Source organism: Tupaia chinensis, unplaced genomic scaffold (assembly GCF_000334495.1).
Source record: "Tupaia chinensis unplaced genomic scaffold, TupChi_1.0 Scaffold143247_2, whole genome shotgun sequence".
NCBI classification, from domain to species: Eukaryota; Metazoa; Chordata; class Mammalia; order Scandentia; family Tupaiidae; genus Tupaia; species Tupaia belangeri.
The window spans coordinates 2130528-2151934 of NW_006203092.1; the positions used below are offsets into that span (position 1 = coordinate 2130528).

Here is a 21407-nt window from a genome sequence, read left to right on the forward strand (position 1 = left end):
TATATATTATATATTATGATTTTTATATAGCATATATCATGTATTATAATATATAACATTATATATGATAATAGAATACATTATATTAATATATGGATGTGTTATATTTTAAATTATAATTATAAATCATATTGTAAATTATAATGATAATATATATTATAAATTAATATAAATGATTAGGCAATTGCTTAGCAATTATTGGGCATATTTCCTAAGGTGGGCCTGTTTTTAATAATTTGTGGGTATTAATTCTGTCCTCCCAGGAGTCCTATACTAGTCTTGTTATTTTCCCCAATTAATATATGAGAGAGCCAAGTCCCAAAATGTCTAAATAAGGGGCCTAAGTTTAAATGATGAACTAACATTGGAGCTAGGATATGAATTAAGTCAGCCTAGCTCCAGAGTCTGCACTCCACTTAGGGAGTATGACTCTCATACTTAGGGACAATTTATAGATCATAGTTTATTTTATTCTATTTTATTTTTTACTGACATGGGATTTTTCACATCAAGATATAAATATATTGAAAGAAAACAAGTACAAAATGCTATTTATCCTACAGTTCTTTTAGGTTTTAAAAATGTGTATGTACATCTGCTTGCATGTATGTGCATACATGTGTGCTTGTACATATATATTATGTAAATGTATTTTAAAGGTCTGACAGATAAACATTAACTAGGTGCCAACCATTTTTACTAGGGCAGGAAACGAAAGGAAACTTTCAATTTGTACTCAGTATGCACACACTATACATATGTATGGCTTGGATCTTTGATATGATACTGTATTCATATGCTGCTTTTGTACTTCAAAAATATCAAAAAAATATTGAAGGAAAAGCTGCTATGCTTATTCAATGGTAGTTCAAGAAGTGACTGCTCGCTCAAAGCACATAAGTGATATAGTGTAGCTGTTACAATTTGATATACATATTTATATAGAATTATAAAGTTAAAGCATTTCATGGAATTATAGATACCATGTAATATAAAACTAAGAGAGTTTCTGTGATGTACAGATTGTTAATAATAGATTACTGATTAGAACCTATATTTCATGATAACCTATGCTTAGCATTTCTTCTGTTATTTTTTATTTATTTTTTTTTTAGGGAGAGAGAGAGGTTTTTTGCTATAGGGTATGTGTGCTCGCCAGAGAGACAGAGAAAGACAGAAAGACAAAAAGCTAGAAATCATCCCGAGGGAGATGGCCACATAGCAATCCTTTATCCATTTTCCTCTTGGGATATTGGGCACACTCACACATTCGCCCGTCGGGAATTTCCAGCCGCTGAGTCCAGAACTCGAACCAGGGTTGGCCATGTGGGAGTCCAGTGTTGTAACCATTATGCCACCTGGTGGTCTCCTATTACATTCTTAGAATATTATACAAATTTCCTCTATAATAATCTGAATACTAAGGTCTTCTGTTTTTCTCAATAAATACCTATAAATGCTTATAAAATAATTTTCTCTTGGAGGCGCTTGTGATTCTAGACCAATTAATTTCATATTGCTTATGCTCCTGATCCTGTAATAAATAAAATTTCATACTGACTGGAAATGAACTATACTTTAAGTGAGATATAGAAATATGAGTTTTTTCTTCTCTATGTAGTTTGAACTTTGAATACTTTTATTTGTGGATACAACAGCATTGTATCTAAATGACCTTAATATAGTATAATGTACAAGTATAACTCAGTATATATGAGATGTACAACTTCCGGGAAACATTTAGAAGGATTTACAAAATGAAGGGATATGGAAAATCTTCTAAGTGAAGAACTGTGTTTGTTAATCCTTTCTGAATAGTGACTAATGGTGTTACAGTTTTTACTAAATAGTTGTCTATTAAGAAATAGTGTTATAAAATTCATTGATGTAATATTGGTCACATTTTCATTATTGTTCTCTGATTATCAGGATGTTACTGAAAGTGCTTCTGATCCAGTACTTGATCTGCATATGTCCTTAGAGGAACTATACACCCAAAATTACCTACAAAGACAAGAGGAAAATTCACCCACAGTAGACTTGAACATGGGGCCTGCTTCTGGCTTTACCATAAATGATTTTACACCTGAAAATACTACTGAACAACCATATGAGTGTGAAAACACAATTGTGTGGACTGAATCTCAGTTACCAAGTGAAGTTACATCAAATGCAGAACTTACTTCTCCCGAGCGACCCGATTCAACCGGAAAGGTAGTATTTGAAGGATAGGGTTTGTGTATTATGATGAAGTAGAGGTCAGCAGAGGGTTAGAATATTCTTGGCTAATCTCTTCATTTGGGATGAGTGTTCTCTGATGCTGAAATTTTCAGACAGCAACCTATGGACTTGTTTTGATTACAAATTCTTGCTGAGTATAGCACAACCAATTAGAGAATGTGTGTGATGTTGAAATCATGCTCCAAAGTCTAGTTTTACTTCCCATGTGACTTTTTTCTTTTTTCTTTTTCTTTCAGGGCTCTGAGTACTTAATGGAACAGAGCTCCTTGACCTCTAATGCTGAGTGTGTCATGCTCCCAAATATACCCAAAGGATCATTTGAGAAGACTATTACTATAGCAAAAGGCAATTCTAGCCTCGGTAAGTTCCTCATTTTCTGCATACACCTACTCCTCCAGCCCCTTTACAGAGGAAAATTATGAACAAGGTAGATAGCAATACTTTTTGCTGTAGACAAGAAAAGAGATATTAAAAATTTTTCTGTAGTTTTTAGATTTTCTATTTATATGCTCATTATTTTTTCCTGAAATGGTTAATAAGTATATTTACTTTGTCCTTGTTTATACCCCTCGTTCTCTTAATTATTTCAAAGTAGTCACAAACTCATTTGCATTCAAGCAAAAAAATGAATTATTTGTGTATGAAATAGCAAATCAGAAAAGGAACCCCTAGAAAATGAAAAGTCAGCAATTTGGAATTTGAAATTCTTTGAGAAAGTAAATCATTGGTTTCTTTCAGTGTTACCAGTTATGCATAAGTCAGTTTGTATTTACTTTTTTTCATTCACTGAAATAATGACTGAAAAGCCGGACAGGTGTGCTGCCACCAAAGTATAAATGCAAGTTATTCAGTAGTTCTTCCCACATGACAGGATTTTTGTGTGTTCGGTTAGCCATAATGTATTTCAGCTGGTTAATAACTACAAAACCCTCTGAATGGGAGTTCAAAGAAAACATCCTGGGGAAATAAAATGCTAATTACAATAACTGAAAAATTGTGTCTTGACAAAGCACATTTGTTCTCGCATTGAGTTAAGCAGTCATGTGACTGACTGAGCCCTGTCCCTGATGCTTGGTATGGGTAAACAGGAGGATTTGTCAGTTGATCTGAATGTTCAAGTGTAGCCCAAGGCTCTCTGGGTGGCGCTACATCAGAGATCTATTCCTGCAATGAAGTATCCAACCAGTACCCTTTCTCTGACATTTTATAGTGGGGTCTTCCCCTTAAATTTGAGACATGGCATAGAAATTCAGCAGTTCTTACTGGATGAGTGGGATTCTAGACTCTGTCTCTTAGATTTTCTTTCATATGATTGTGGCCAGATCTACCAACAGCACCTAAATAGAGATGTATAACAGAACATTTGTACTTGGTGGTGTAATATTTCTCATGCCTGCATTTAGTAGAATAATATTAAATGTAAAAATTCTAAGCTTCAGGACTTTCCATGACTAATTAGATTAGGATTAGAGATATTTATTTAGGCTACATTGAAATTATTTAATCTGTTAATGAAGTGTATCTGAAACCATGTTACTCAGAATAACAATTTATATGACGTTATTAGGACTTATACATGGATTCCAAGTTTAAAAGTTTGGGATGTTTTAAGTTTAACAAGATAGATTTCTGTTTGTATTACTTCTCAATATCTTTGATATCACAGTGCACATTGTGGATCTTAAAGAAAATATTGGATGTAACATTTCTCACATTTAATTGGCCATAGGACTCATTTTTCATTGAGCAGCTCTTAAAATAGATTTTATAAAGTCCATTAGAGAAATCCTTTTCTAGTATATTTATTTAGTCAAGTACCAAACATTTTTTGTTTTCTATATTCTAACTACATGCATACATAACATAATATTGTGTCATCAGAAAAGTCACAACTTTTTCTCCGTGTTTTTCTATGCAAAATGCATCATGACTTTTCCTACCACCCAATGTAATCATGATTCTCAAGTAACATGAATTGAAGAGAGTAGGCTAATCAACACGTAAAATTCTAAAGGCGTTAAAATACTATTTGTGCTGTGACAGATACTTGGATAAGGAACATTGGCCTAAAAGAGAGACTAGTTAATCCCTACTCTCTGAATGTGGAGGAGTTTAGGAAGGTTTCAGAGGGGAAGAGGTGTTTGATTTAGATCTTAAAGTAAAAGCAGCTGTACCTCATCGCTGAGGAATCAGAACAAGATGGGTGACAATAGAGCTAAGGCAGAGAGATGTGAAACTGCCTTAAGCGATGTAGACGCAGAAGGGTAAGGTGATCAGGTTTGTGTTTTAGAAGTTCGTTCTGGCATAGGTTGAGGAATTCGATTGGAGTAGTTGGGAATTCGGAATTAGTAGCTAGTAGTTAGGCTGTCTCATAAAAACCATGGTTTCAGTACTCTTGATTTTACAATCTGACCATTTGGATTGCTTGCCTGTTTTTAGTTTTCTGAAAGAACGTTGAATTCTATCAGATCTTGTCTTCATCTATCCAGATGGTTATGCGGATTTTTTTTCTGTTAATATGTCAAGATACATTGTTTTTTTTTATTATTATGAAAAAATACATACAAAACTGGCCATTTCAACCATGCCTAAGTGCACAGCTCTGTGGTTTAAGTTCACATTGTTGTGTATCACCACCATCTGTCTCCACCAGAATGGTTTCGTCTTCCCCAGCTGAAACTCTGTCTCCATTAAACAGTAATTCCTCATTCTTATCTTCGCAAAGCCCTCATCAACAACTATTCAACTTTCTGGCTCTCTGAATCTTACTATCCTCGCTACAATATTTGTCCTTTTGTGACTGGGCTATTTCATTTAGCATAATGTCTTCTAGTTTCATCCATGTTGTAACGTGTCAGAACTTTCCTTTTTAAGACTGAAAATATTCTATTGTACATATATACAGCATTCTGTTTATCCACTCATAATAGACACTTGAGTTTCTCCACTTTTATTTTTTAAGTTTTAATATCAAAATAAACCAAGTTAATTAAAATCCTTGGAAAAAGCGGTGAAATGTAGATGTGTCTTTGCTTTCAATCCTATACCCAAATCATGTAAACCTCAAGAGCTTGATTTTAAAATTGAAAGTTTAAATTTGTCAGAGTAAAACACTTGTTATGTGTGAAGTCATAGCGCTATTACCTTACCACACAAATTTGCATAAAGTGTAAGTACCTTTTAGTTTTACTTTTCTGCTCTATTTCCATTATTTGAATTAATTTACATATCTGAAATGTTTATAGGCCTTCACCTAAGCTATTTGATTTCGGGGGGGTCCAGTGAGGTTCTTCTGGCATTCACAATACGCCAAGGTGGAACATTTTTCTATTACCCCATTTTCAAAGAGATGTTCAATGATCAGATTTGTATAACCACTTAACATAACCTAATATAAAGGAATAATGAAAAAGACAATTAAAAAAAATAAGTTTGGGGCCAGCTCCATGGCCTGGTGGTTAGGGCAGCAGAATCCCATATGGCTGGCAGCACTGCTTAAGTCCTACACTAGGATGCTTGAGACACATGCCAGGCACGTGTGCTTGTATGCCCAAAATCCTGGAAGAAGGAAAATATAGACGAGAAGAGGTTGCAGCATGACTGTTCCCCATGGACTACACATTCTCCTCTACCCCTCTTTTTGTCTCTATGAGGAGTCTCTCTGCCCTCAAGTGCTAAAAGAATAAGATTATGTAAAACTTTAAAATAATTCAATTAAGCATTCTATTAAACATTAACATAGAAAGTATTGCCTTTATAAATTGAACTAACAAAATGTATGATTAAGTGATATTCTAGGAAATCTAAATAGAGGCTGACTTGGTACTAATTGCAGAGTATGTCATGTAGGGGTTTATCAGTGAACTCATTTTCTTAGATTCAGTCTCCTTAAGTCCTTAAGCTTTAGCTTTCTATATAATTTGTTTCTTCCTCTAGTGACGACCAGAAGAAATTTCTGTAAAAGCTGTCAAAATCCATTTGTTATGATTACATGAATCACTTGAATTTTTTTAACGTTGTTAAATTTAGGGTGGGAATGTTATATACAGATATACATGCATATGTGCATATGCATATAGTGACCTTTAAAAAATCTAATCTTGAGGATATTTGATAGCTCTGTGGTCCATTGGCTAATTATGTTTTATTAGGCTGGAATGAAAAAGCACACATTATTTTGTTTTGTTTTGTTTTGTTTGACAGTTTTTTTGCCATAGGACACATGCACTCACCAGAAAGACAGAGAGAAACAGAGAGACAGAAAGCAAGAAATTACCCTCCAGGGTGGATGGCCACACCACAATTCCTTTTTCTCCAGTCTCTTCTCAGGATCCTGGTCATGCACACACACATTCTCAGCTTGACTTTAAGCCCCTGGGTCTGGGATTCAAACCATGGACGACGACTTGGGAATCAAGTGATGTAGCCATTATGCCATCTGCTGGTGCCTAAAAGCACAGGTTTTTAGGAAGAGAAGAATGGAAGTATTTTCCTTTCACTTGTTAGGTGCACAAGTATAAACAGACTTAGGAATTTCTCTGCAAATAGTCAGCTTTGAAGAGGGTGATATTCAGGATTCTAGTCTTAATCGGTCTCTGGTTCTCATATACCAGTACAATACACTCAGTATGTTTGCATAACTAGGGGCATATTATGATTGCTATACCAACCAGCTTTATATTGATGCTGAATTAAGATGAGCACTTAGTCTTTAGAGAGAAGTGTGATCCTGTTTGGGGATAGAAGTGCATTTTAAATATATCTGATGGATTTTCCTTTTCCTTTTTCTCTTATTTTTTATAATTTTGTTATAGAGAGAGAGAGAGAGAGATGTGTATGACCCAATCACATGTCTTCCATTCTCCTCTTAGGATTTGGGGCGCACACACATATGCCTGACAATTTTTTCAAGCTACCAGGTCTGGGACTCAAACTACACAGTCAACCATGTGGGATTCAGTTGCCTTAACTATCATGCCACTGGCTGGCCAATTCCTATGAGTTTTCTTTTGTTTTTTAGTTTTGTAATTACACTTTATTGAATACTTTGTGCCAGGCCCTTGGAAAATTGTTCCACATAGATGTTTCTCAATTCTTTAAACAACTCTAAGGGTAAGCATTATAATCCCCCCCCTTTTTTTTTTTTGGGAGAGATTTTCTCTACAGGGCGCGTGCGCTCGCCAGACAGACAGAGAGAGATAGAGAGACAGAAAGCGAGAAATCACTCCCCAGGAGGGATGGTCACGCCGCAATCCCTTCTCCTCCATTCTCCTCTCGGGATCTTGGGCACGCACGTACACGCACCCTGTGTGAGTTTTAAGCCACCAGGTCCGGGACGCGAACCACGGTTGACTACGTAGGAGTCCAGCGACATAGCCATTACGCTAACTGCTGGTTCCCATCCCCTTTTTTATAGATGAGTAATATGAGGCTCTGTGTGAATTTAAGTCAGTCACCTAAGACCATGCTGACTGGAAGTGATAGAACTCATATTTCTAACCAGTTCTTTGGATCTGCATTGTGTAATTTAGGCTGTTACACTATCCATCTTTTCCAAGAAAATAAATGTACAGATCTGACAAGCTCCAGCCTAACATCTAGTTAGTGGATATTATCTTCAAGTTGTTGAAGCCCCCAAATTGTCATTTGGTGAAAGGAATATATAAGATGAGCAAAATGATTTCAGCCTTTGGTTAATAGAGTTGACATGACCTGACGGCCTTAATAGCTGACAGATATGTGAGTTAAATATGGTATGAAAAATGAATTCAGATGTCATGTCAACCATAGCCTATAGTGATATGTCTTAATGAGATGATGAGTTGGATTCCCATTACGAACCTAATTTTATTTTGTGCACACACACATTTTGATTTTAACCTAGCACAGTTGTTTGGTAGGTCTTGATAGGATGGATGACTGACTATACCTGGGCAAACTGGAGTGACTATTGAAACATGTCAGACTAGTAAGAAACCCACCTGAGGGGCCAGTAGGTGGCGTGGTGGTTAAGGTGATGGACTCCCACACGGCCAACTGTAGTTTGAGTCTAAGACCCCGTGACTTGAAAATTACACTGAGTGTATGTGCGTACGTGTATGCCCAAAATCCTGAGAGGAAAATGGAGGAGAGAAGATTGCGGCATGGCCATCTCTCTTGGGGCATGAATTCTCACTTTTTTTCTCTTTTTTCTCTTTTTTCTCTTTTTAGTGAGCACATGAGCCCTATAGCAAAAACCTAACAAACAAAACAAAAAACCCACCTGGGACAAAATAGTGTATAGTTTGATATTTGTTTATTATTTTATGGTAAGCACAGTTAAAAATCATCCGTATGAATCTTAACAGAATATTTAAATACATTTGATCATGCTTCATTTTGATCAGAAAATGATCAGTAGAAGTTTGAATTGCCCATAACCAGGCTCAAAATATTAGACTAGAAACATAATCAGTCATTCTTTAAAATGTTTAAAATATCTTCTCTAATTTGATATTCCGAATATTATATTTGGAAAGACAGTCATTTTTTTAATACATAAAAACCTAAAAGAGAAATTTGTGACTTCCAATAAGAAAATTTTTTTATAAATACCCTGATAACTTTATATCTCTTCTTACCTTGTTAATTATATTATCTTATTTTGGAGAAAACCTTTAGCACTTTGCTTTAAGTGACAGACATTATTTTTGCAATGTTTTAAACACAATTTCAAAGTTTTCCATGGTTCTGAAGAATACATAACACCCTACACAGAGAAAGAATAAGGATGTTAATAGAGTGAATACGTTGGAAAGGCATTTTTGAGGAAGTAATATTGAATAGTGAGAGGGATTAGTTGTGGAAGGGCTGCGGCAGAAGACTGTCAAGCAAAGACTCCCAAATGGTGAGAGACTAACTGTATTTCTGAAAGAATGCGGTTGTGCCTAGAACTCAGGGAGCACAGAGGACATCACAAAGGTAGATTGACTGCTGGCATGGCCCGGTCACAGTGCCCTATAGACTGTGACAAATCAATGAGTTGTAAATTAGCACAATAGGAAACTATTGAAGGGTTGCAACCAAGGGCTAGCTGGAATGTGATTTGTCTTTTTTCAATGGTCTTTGTTTGCTGTGAGACAAAGACCACCGTATTGTCCCTGCATTGGAAGGGACAATATTGAAGCCAGGTGAACAGGTAGGGGGCTGTTGCAAAAAGTCAAGCAAGAGAAGGTGTTGGATTGGTCTAGAATTAGTGTGGAGATGAAGAGAACGATACATGGATTCAAGATAAATATTGGAGATAGAGGTGACAGGACTTGGTGATGGACTAAATACACAGGGTATGAAAAAAGTAGGAATCAAGAATGATGCCAATATCTCTTAATTAAATAATGCAGAAAATAGTGTGGAAGTGCCATTTATCAACAAGAAGTAGACAAGTGAGAAATAAAGGGAGATGAAAAGTTGGAAGTTCAGATTTACACTTACTAAAGTTGTATTTCCAATGAAAAGAGGGAATTATATATCCAAATTGGGAACTCCTGGAAGTTCAAAGATGCAGTGGGAATAGCTTAGAATTTACTTCGTATCAGTTCAGTTGAACACACTGCTCTGCTTTCAGGTTCTGTGATGGGCTCTGGGTATTAAGAATTGTTACAACATTTTAGGTGTGTGTTTAAGTTCTGTGCAATGTTTTTTTTTTTACCTTAGGCAACAGACACAGTAGTTGGTATATAATAGCCACATCATAAATAGATTCCAAATGAACACATGATCTAGAAATAAGATGATTACAAAGACTTTCTTAATTTGTAGAGCTAATTTTTCATTTGTAGTCCTATTTTGATTCTCATAAATGTATAAGAGATGAAATGCTATTATAAAATTGACCCTGAGGGGTGTAGTGATTATGTTGCTGGACTCCTACATGGCTGATTGCAGTTCAAGTCCTAGTCCCAGTAGCTTGAAATACCCTGGGTGCATGCATGCGTGCACTTGTGTGTGTGTGTGTTGTGTGTGTGTGCATGTGTGCCCAGGATCCCAAGTGAATGGGGGAGAAGGGATTGAGGCATGCCCTCCTCCCAATGGGTGATTTCTTATTTTCTCTCTCACTATCTCTTTCTCTCTTTCTCCAGCAAGCACATGTGCCCTAAGGCAGAAACCTCTACAAAAAAATAAACAAATGAATAAGTAAATTAAAAACTGACTTGTTACCACCACAATATTCTTTGTAAGAGAGCTTCATTTATTTAAGGTGGCAATATATCTCATGGTCTAAAATTACATTTCTTCCACAGTGTAGACCTGTTTCTTCTCTAATGTATTCAACATGGTATATTTTTATCTATGTACATTTTCACAAACATTTTTAAATTTTCTTAAAAATATTTTTTTGTTAGAAAAATTTTTCCACTTTTTAAAGTTTGTTTCTTTCATGTAAGAAGAAAAAGAAACATAGACAGAGAGACTCAGCGACATAGGAATTCCTAACATGTTGTGATGCACCCCCAGTTTCAGCCGACTGGATCAAAGGCATGCGTGTGTGTACATCTGCCCACTTGTACCTCACGGAGGTTCTGGTAAAGGAACCCAGGACCTTTCCCGTGTGGGTCCATTTATGTTACGACTTTGCCACTGCCTGGCCCCTCAGGGTTTTTTATTGACTGAAAATGTTACTCCTGTTATTTTATCTATGAATGTGTGGGAACATTAAATTAGAATTAAACTGAATTTGAAAATCATATATTTACTACCTATCCACATTCCTCTTTTCTCATAGGAATGACAGTAAGTGCTAATAAAGATGGGTTGGGCATGATCGTTCGGAGCATTATTCATGGTGGTGCAATTAGTCGAGATGGCCGGATTGCTGTTGGAGACTGCATCTTATCCATTAATGAGGAATCTACCATCAGTTTAACCAATGCTCAAGCACGAGCCATGTTAAGAAGACACTCTCTCATTGGGCCTGACATAAAGTAAGTATCATCTGGACCCCAGTCTAAATGGGACTTGGCTTGGGAACATTAAGAATTTCAATTAATCAGTATATTTATTTTTTCAGTATATACTTCTATTTGGTGTACAGAAATTACTTCATACTTATTTAACATAAGTCACTCAAGAATTTGGGTATTTCTGAACAGTTCTTGATTGTAGATAAAGTCTTTCAAAAGCATAAGAATGTTGAAATTTGTTTTTATCTGCCAGAGGGTGCATGTACTCACAGGAGAGAGAGAGAGAACTCCCCTCAATGGGAGTGTAATCACAAGGCAGTCCATTTTCCTCTATTTCTCCATCCTTTTGGGATCTCAGTCATGCATACACATGTACCCAGTGTGTTTTTCAAGCCAAATCTGGAGTTGAACTGCATGGTTAGCCAAATGGGATCCAGCTTCCTTAACCACTAGGAAACTGGACTATTCAACAGTGTTGAACTTTTAAGACACCATTGCTTCATGTTTTTAATTTTACTTCTCCAGTGATTTCTTTAACAATCCTAGATGTGAGAGATATGAGACATCTCTAACAAAGCAAGAGGGTCTACTCTTAGGATCTCAGAAGAAAGTTTGGATTGGCCTCAATGAAAAGATACTTAACTGACTTTATGAATCCTAGAACTAAGCCAGTTCTTTTTCCTGGAGAGACAGAAAGACAGTAAGAAATACCACCACCACCAGGGGCAGGGAGGGATAGCCATGCTGTAGTCCCTTCTCTTCTCTTTTCCTCTCGGGATTTAGGCATGCACACACAAGTACCCGGTATCAATTTTAAGCTGCTGGATCCAAGACTTGAACCATGATCAACTATGTGGGAGTCCAGTGATGTAACCATTATGCCATCTGTTTATCACCCAAGCCAGTTCTTTAAGGGCCAGGCATGAAAAACTATATAGAGCAATGCCCCTCTGATCCATAACTTAGCCTTGTCATATACTAGCTTATGACCCAAGGGAATTTTCCAGTATGCTGGTAAAGTCTGATTATAAGTCATGCAGAATATTTTGTCAAGAAATACTTATATTTCTTATATTTTGTCAATAAATACTCATAATGTACAAAAAGCAGGTCATATATATTGCTTGGATTTTAAGTCACTAAACATTCCTTGAGCTAACATAAAAATAAGCTCATGACTTTATTGTTACACTTCATCAGTAAGATTTTTTTCTCTAACATTAATCATTGAATATTTGCATTTAATGTAAAATGTATAAAATAATGAGAGTTCAGGGAAAGATTATTTTAAATTGAAGTAATGATTACTAGTATGGAAGATTTTTTTGTATTAATGTTGTTTTTTACTCATTACATTCTTTGTTACTGGTTCTTTTGCAAAGTACATATAGTTAGAGCTTAAGTAATAAAAGCTATATTTACAATCTGTTTTTCATTCTGCTGTCAATATAAAAAGCAGAAAAGTATATACCATTTGGAATAGATTTGGTTGTCTTACATAGAAGAGGTATTATTTTGTAGGCAAAGTCTTCACTAATGAGCTTTCATATTCTTGTATGCCTTTTTTATTTTTATTTTGCAGTTGAGCAGATTATCAGGTCATATTACTCTTCCTTAATTACCTTATAATAATGTGAGAACAAATCATTGAGTAAATGACCGACATCATTAAAAATGTCATCCCTTCTATTGTAAGAATAGAGAAACTTTCAAGGCTTTCCTTACCACTCCTGGCCAGCATTCCTTTTTCCTTACTTAAAAAATGAATAATAGGGGGCCAGCAGGTGGCGTGGTGGTTAAGGTGCTGGACTCCCACATATCTGACCTTGATTGGAGTCCTGGACCTGGCTGCTTGCTTTCTCACGTTCTTTCTTTCTCTCTCTCTCTTTATCTCTTTCTGGTGAGTGTACCCTGTAGCAAATTAAAAATAATAATAATCAATCAATCAATCAATAAATATTTTTTTAAAAAAGATGAATAACATACCCCTCTGTGGAGCCCATTTAGTACAAGGCTTTATGCTCACATAGACTAGTATCAAATGCTGATGGCCTAGTAAGTGATGATTTCATTTCTCGTGTATGATGTATATGTTATGCCCTGTGCACTGATCCAGGTCTCCTGCTCATTTTTTGGCACTCTGAGCACCAGAATAGGTGCTAATCTAGCCTGACCCTTCAGTTTTAATGGTCTGTGGCAGGACTTAAAAAGTGTCCAAGAAATAAGACTACTGTGATATATACATTTGGCATAGGTCATATATCTAGTCAACTCCAGAAATTGTTTGAAGTGTATTTTGAAAATTAAAAAGTCTTGTCTCTCTTTTTCTCATTTTTTGTTTTGTGTGTATGCATGTGTGTGTGTGTGTGGGGGGGTGTTTCCCCCATCTGCCAATTGAACCAGATTTACGTATTGATGTGGGTGGCAGCTTTATTAAGATCTTGAAGGCCATCTAGAGAGCTAGCTCTAGGATTTCAGGAGGTGAAATGTGCTATGAACCTTACATTGAAAAAGAAAGAAAAATCCTACAACCTTCCCTCCTCCGGAAATCTACCAATCAGTCTCTCTTACACAGACATGTACACACACACACACACACAAAAAAAAAACATCAATTTTTTCTCACCATATCCTACTAATGCTCTGATACAGATGGTTTTAGCTTAACTCATTGAGTAAATGATAGAAAGAAATTAAATAATCTATACATAATCCCTTTTCAGAAAAAAAAATTAGATAAAACGAAAATAGTCAGCTATCTATTGTGGCCTGACCAGAGTTGATCAGCCTGTTTTGTGCACTTTGCATACAGTGTTTTTGGCCCTGTCCCATCTTATCATTTGCCTCTCATAAAGCAAAAGATTTAGAATTACCTTGATAGCTCTGTAAGTATTGTCTCAGATGGAAAGTAATCCTTCCATTATTCTGACTGGGACCCTAACATTGCCTCCAGCCAATTGAGCGTTGTACTCATTGCCTGGATCCATCCTTGTATTTTTCTTTGTATTTGTTTAAGAACCTAGTTTAATCTGGGGTAGCAGTGGAGGGGTGTATTGTAGGCACTTAAAAAAAAGATGGTTTCATTACATAACTGGTTTTAGGAGAAGCATTGGCTATTGAGACAATGCACTGAATTTCTTTTTTCTTTCTTTCTTTTTTTTTTTTTTTTTCCATTTATGATAGATAGCTAGGAACTTTGTGTGTGTGCGTTCATGCATGCCTAGGTAGATAATTTGAATTTCAAGAGTTCAAGAACAGCCAGTTAAAGTTCCAGGTTTCATTATTTTCTATGGAAAACCAGATGTGAAACCTCACCAGAATGCATTCTGTCTCACTTCTCACTCCACCTTGCCAGGAGCTCTTATATTTCTGTAATAATAGCCAGGGTTTTTGCGCTTAGCAGCAGCTGCTTATAACATCTGCCAGATAATTACTGAGCTGAATCAGAATTCACCTGCCTTAACCTAAAGTGTGGGATGAATTCCTGATCAAGGAATAAAAGATTGATTGCAGTTACATTTTGCCATGCTTGTTAATAATCACTGCTATAGACACCAGTAAAGAGCAGATGCTTTTCTGGGGGAGGTGTAGATGGGAGGGAGGTGGAAAGGGGAAAAGAAAAAAAAAAAACCAAAAACCCAGGAGCACCCACTTTTAACTACATATGTATGCATCTCACATTCAGCACAAGACATTGACATTTGTTAACACCATTGTAAAAAGATGCTGCGGCGTATGCTTCACATTCTAGATTTTCTGCAGCACCTGCTGACGATCGAGCCCCCTTTTATGTGTGAGTATCGGTGATTCAAAAGCTCATTATGGCTGTGTGTTACAACTTGTCTGTGAAAACCATTTCGTGTTTTTGTAATGTCCCAAAGCAGGGATAGATCCAGATATATAGATTCAGTGTCTATATTTTGGCTTTTTTTCTTCATCTTTGTAAGAGCAAATTCCAACAGAGCTAGGAGACTGTTACATTTTCACATGGCACTGTTGATGGTGAACTCATTTTAAAACCATATTTTCCAACTACTAAGCTTTCGAGCTCCTTTGTGAGGGAATGACCCAGTCTGCACGGGCAGGCGCAGTCCCTGGATTAACAGCCGTATGGCATTTCTGCATCATTAATGGTTTTCTTTTTTTTCTACTCCATGAGTAACCAAAGAAAGGTTAGTTACGTTTAAGAAGTTTTCATGCAGCTCTCAAATGAGCCGGTTCCAGTGTGTTTGTGCAGTCTGTAATTCAGCTTTGGCAATCTTTGTCGGGAATGTGAGGTTTTCGTGTGGTCGTGTGACCAGGCATGAGCGCAATTGCTCTGCGTGTGCTGATGCCTTGTGGGATGCTGGTTCCGGTGGCCTCTCTGCCTATGTCGGGCTGCACAGTCATGAAAACTGCCACCTTTGCTTTTCATTACTGCTGTGCAACGTATCAGAGCAATACTTTCAAACCTCTCTCCCACTACTCTTTGGTAAAAGAAAAAAAAAAAAAGCTTTGAACAAATGCAGAGGAATAATTTATTTTCAACAGTTTGAAGGAGAACGTCTTTACCTTTTTCAAACCAGTTGAAAAATTAAATACTTGGTCCTGATTTTTACTTTCACTATTGTGTCCTGTATTCCTTCCCTGTCATCATTGCTCAGCTTTATAAACTTAAGATTTTATGTGGATGTGTTTTGCTAAATCTTCAGAAATAATACCAGTCTTTTGAATAGGTTTCCGATCTTGGGATGTATGTTTACTTTTCTCTGTGTAAAATGTAATCAGTTTTCTTTTTTAACAAAATGTACATTTTGATTCATTATTTTTTCAAGAAAGAAAAGCAAATTTGCTATTCAATCTATTTCATAATATCTTAGAAAAGATATTTTATGGATGAATAAATTAAATAGGGCCAGAATTAGAATACATCTCTCTCAATCAGCCTAGTCCTAAATCTGTTGGTTTGTGCTTTCTGTTTTATTTTTTGATTCTAGAAGGACAGTCATGAAGAGATTCCCAACGAGTACACATATTCTGTCAGCGTGATTAGTGTGGTCAGGAGAGTTGATGTCCTGTTAGGGCACTGTCCTACATTTCTGTTGTGCTTCTCAGCCCATGGTAGCCTTATACAAAGTGACATCTTTTTTGTGATCGAGGGGATGGAGGGTCAGCAGTGGTTATTTACCTCCTACAATACTCCGGATGGCCGCAGAACTGTCTTCTCACTCTAGACTCAAGTGAGAAGTGAGAGAGCGAATGCTTTCTTTGGAATAACCAATATATTTGAAATAATTTATCCTTCTCACTCGATAAATGATGCCAGTGGCTTACTTTTAATCTTATTATAATGTAAAAGACTATCCTTTTATTCTTTACCTCCAGTGCTGAGGTTCTACATAATTATCATCTTAATGCATAAATTATGGATATGATTTTTTGTATTGTGCATTTTTATACAAACCTTTTTGTACCTGCACAGGCATGATGTTCTCACTTCAAATAAAATATTTCCCTTACCATACTAGCCATTAATTTGAGAATCTTGGCACAGCCTACCTACCAGTATATCAACTTTGTAAATAACCATAGAGGACAGCAGTAAAACATGAATTTTCCAATATTGGCTTTAAACCTTACACCGTAGTCAGCATATAGCACAGCACATACAGTAGTCAGTCAGTACCTGCTGAATTAATAAGTGACTATTCAAATGTAAACAATAGGGCTTTTTTTTGAAGCAAAAGTGAAATTTAAAGAAATTGCTGTAATAAGAATCTTTCCATAAAATCAAATGTTACCTTCATACTTCAGACTTGAGAGTTCATAACTTAACAGAGCTTATTACTGATAATGTATGTTAATATCTATAATTAATTATGTATTATGGAAAGATATAATTTTCAGTATTTGGTGTTTTTAATAGAGTATGCCGAATTTGGTTCTGCTAGGAAACCCAAAATCTTGGGCAAAGTAATGTTATTACTGACAAGTATTGTTCTAAAGTTTATAGATCATTCTTTCTTTTTCTATTTTTAAGAGTTTTTTTTGCCATAGGGAATGTGTGTTCACTGGAAAGAGATATTGAGAGGGAAAGTGAGATATAACCCCCATAGGGAATGGCCATACCTTAATCCCTTCTCCTCTCTCCTCCTGGGATTTTAGGCATACATGCAAATGCACTCAGTGTGACCTTTGAGTCACTGGGTCTGGGACTCAAACTGCAGTTGCCCATGTGGGAGTCCAGTGACATAACCACTATGCCACCTGCTGGCCTCTTATAGAGTGTTCCTTTTTTTTTTTTTTTTTTGAGAGGTTTTTGTCATAGGGCATGTGTGCTCACCAGAAAGCAGAGAGAGACAGAGAGACAGAAAGTGAGAAATCACCCCCCAGGGGGCATGGCCATGTCGCAATCTCTTCTCCTCCATTCTCCTCTTGGGATCTTGGGCACGCACGCACACGTGCCCAGTGTGAGTTTAAGCCACCAGGTGTGGGACTTAAAACACAGTCGGCTACATGGGGGTCCAGTGACACAGCCATTATGCCAATTGCTGGTCCCAGAGTGTTCTAATTTCTAAAAACAAACAAAAAAAATAAAAAAAGGAAAAGAAAGAAAGGTCAATTAGCCTTCTCATTTAGAAATGTAAATAATGCTGCTTTCCTCTCATATAATTTTTGTTAAATACGTAAGTTATCAGCAATATTTAAAAATTCAGTTTCTGTTGTTATTTTTGCCTATATAATATTTTATCTTTTTCAAGACTGTATGTTCTTCTGATTCTATGCTGTATTTTATACTGATTAAATGAATTGTGTGAAAAAGTAGGGAAGAAAGGATAATATATCACTTTTTTCATTTGTAAGCTTTTCCCAATAACTAGGCAAAACTTTGTTACACTTTGATTTCATGGATTTTTTTTTGTTTCAGAATTACTTATGTGCCCACAGAACATTTGGGAGAGTTCAGAATCAGCTTGGAACAACAATCTGGAGGAATAATGGCACTGGATATTTTTTCTTCTTACACTGGCAGGTAAGTGAAACACTTATGTATACTGCAGGGAATGAATGAATGAATGGCATAGACAGTTATGTAGAAGAATGTTGAATCTCAAGTAAGGAAGGACTAGGGCAAAGCAAAATCCGAATTTCTTTTCTCCTTCTAAGATAAAAATATTCTTTCCTTTAGTGATTCACTTATTATATAATATGGAAAATTTGAAAGATATATGTTAATTCAAATGAAGAAATTAAAATGTTCTTTAATTCTGCCATCCAGTATAACACTTTCAACATATTAAGCTTTGGTAATTCATCCCAGATATGAATATTATTTCATTAATTCCTTAGAACCTACAGTTTGTACGGTGTTATTTTCCCTCTTTTATAAGTATTATCAAATATCATCAGAAATGTGTCCATTCCTTTATTAATGGACATACAGACCTAGAAACATTTTTAATAGCTATATTTATACTCTTTTGAAGAATACTGAACTGAACTTCTTTGTATAGATGCATTTTAGGAAACAGGATGTTGAATTTTGGAAGATTCTTCATATACATTTTATTGAGGAACGACTATCACTTTTTCCCTCTTAGGAAAAGCAGGAACTGTGTTTTGATGCTGTGCTGAGTTCAAAGCAGGGATGAAAAAAATGTCAATTTGTTTTTTCATGAGGGATATAATATTTAACTCTCTCATTACTGACCTGATCTCTTCTGATGTACTGTAACTGGATACTAGATTTTTCTTTGAACATGCAATCAAGCACAAATGGCTTGGCAAACATTCTACCATCTTAGAAGAGTTCTACCATTTCTTAGAGGATGTGAGAACATCTCAGAACCACTAGTCCATGACCCTGCAGTCATCCCGACATGGCATCACTGTTTTCTTTTTCAAATTACACATGACCACAGTATACAGAAAGTGTTAGAGAAGGGAAAGGTATATTACTTGTATAATATAGGAAAGGAATGCCATGGTCCTTGGGGCCTCATGTATTTTATTGGGAAAAGAGTATTTACTCTGCCCTGTACAAAACTCAGCTATACTCTCTGCTCAAGAATTTCCATCTCAGGGTGAATGGCCTGGATTGGTTATAATACTTTCCCAGTATTTCCTATTAAAATGGTAAAAACATCCATCCCAATGTTCCTCTGAAATGTTATTTCAAATGACTTCATTGAAGAATATGCCAGGTGACATATTAGTCCTAATTAAGTTCTGGAGCCTTGAAGAACTTTAGTCAGAAAATCACTGAGCACTGTATTTCATTCCCAGCATGGAAAGGAGATTGGCGTGAATTCTTCACTACTCGGACTAGCTGCTTCCCTGCCGACAAAGTGTATTTGCTATCTACACAAAACCAAATGATCTGCGTTTTATAGAAAAAAGTCTGTAGCAGATGAAATTAAATAACTCGCCCAAGTTCCACAGTTAATAAGTGTGGGAGCCTAGCTTGGAATGTAAGCAGTCAGACTGTGTTCTGAATCAGTGGATCCAAAGAGAGAATTGCACAAGTTCACATAATATGTGTCATGTAACACTATGTTGCAGCATAGTATGGAGGTGGAGGCCTTCAATTCAAGTCTCACCTCTGCCACATTACTCTGTATGCAGAATTAAAGAGAGTTAGCTATAGTAGATGATAGAAATTCCATTGGTATTCAACAGTATAACATAAGTGCAAAGAAGTCTAGTTCTTCCTTGGCTGAGTGAGTGCAGGAGGAAGAGAAATGGTCCTTTCTGCTCTCTGGATCATGTGACACATGAGTCTCTGAAATCATGTTCTCAGAAAGATGAACAATAAGCACAAGAGGAGCATATCTCGGCTAGTGTAAGCCTTCAATATTAAAGGATCACTTGAAGAGATTGAGGTTCTTTGTTAGAGACTGATTCAGGTTATCCGTCTTCTTGTAGCCAAAAAGGCAAGAGCAGGAAGCAGTTTGTCCCAGAATATTTTTAAGTAATTCTCATCTCCTAGGCTTTAGGGCCAAGAACCTGCCCCATCCCAAAGCTGTCAGATTATTGTATGGATTCTTTCTAAGTTTATATTCTTGTATGTCTTCCACATCTGTTTTTTTTTCCATCATCTCTCCAGTTGTACTTCCTGAGGGTTAAGCCTAGTTTTCAACTCTCTGCCTTACTTACTCTGGATGAGTGCTTCACTTGGACTTTCTATTTCTCAGTCAGCTCATTGACATTGTTTTCAAAATACCCTTCTTGCCTTTGTTTCCAACAGGCGAGTACTCCTGTTTATCTGGACTCTTGGAATCTCAGTCTTGTTCCAGAGTCTTACTCTTCAATTGGCACAATTTGGTCTAGACTTGGAATCTCAGCCTTGTCCAGACCCTTATTCTCAATCTGCATAGAAACAAACAAACAAAAATCTGTCATTCAGGTCAAAGAATGAATGAGACATTCAGGAAGAGCCTGGAGAGTTGCTTGCCAAAAATGTAGTGAAGCACATTCAAGCACAGATGGATTACTGGGTTAGATGCCTTCTGATCTCAAAATCTAAAGATAATATAATTTGAGAGAGTTCAATATTGCTGTCAGTGGAGACTGGCTATAATTTGAACATCAATGTTTCTTAGATTTTCAGTTTCAATAAAAGCCAACTGAAAACATTTTTTTGAATCAGAATTCTTACAGTCTTCCTTGCTTTAAAAGGAATATGTAGACATGTTCTTTAGAAATCTAGGTTTTACCAATGGTGTAAGGACACACTGTAATTAATCATTCTCTATTGCCCTTAAAAAGTCATGTGGATGCACAATAGATCTTTGTAAAAATAAAATGTTACTTGATATAGTTCTGGTACAGTTTTATTTATGCCCAGTCAACAAATGATATATTTTGTTACGTGTTTGGCATTTGGAAAAATATCAGTTGCTGTGGAAATTGAATAGTGACCTTGAACATGTATACATTGTAAACTGATTCCTGCAAGAAATATTCAGTGTCTGGGTCCTCTAAGAGGAGCTGAGGTTGGACCATACACATTTTCCATCATTCTTCAAAAGCAGAAGAGAAAGCATTGGACCTTCCTTAGGACAGGCTAAACTCCTAACATACTTGATACATTCCTTCAAGGCAGGATTGCATGCTTATAACTCACATGCTACCTCTAGATTTTTGCACAAGTTAGGGATTTAAGAAATGCTTGTTGAATAGTTTTTCTTTAAAATCTGCTATTCATGCCCCCTTTTCCATTTCTATCCTTCATTTTTCATGTTTCAG

At 36.2% G+C, this 21407-nt stretch overlaps 1 protein-coding gene across 1 annotated transcript in view; it reads left to right on the forward strand.

Moving 5' to 3' along the window:
• MPDZ (multiple PDZ domain crumbs cell polarity complex component) overlaps window positions 1-21407 on the forward strand; it is a 163217-nt gene that overhangs the window by 80129 nt on the left and 61681 nt on the right. The window contains 4 exon segments of the mRNA XM_027766416.1: window positions 1930-2214; window positions 2478-2601; window positions 11003-11201; window positions 18088-18192. Of these exon segments, the coding sequence (XP_027622217.1) occupies window positions 1930-2214; window positions 2478-2601; window positions 11003-11201; window positions 18088-18192 (713 nt within the window).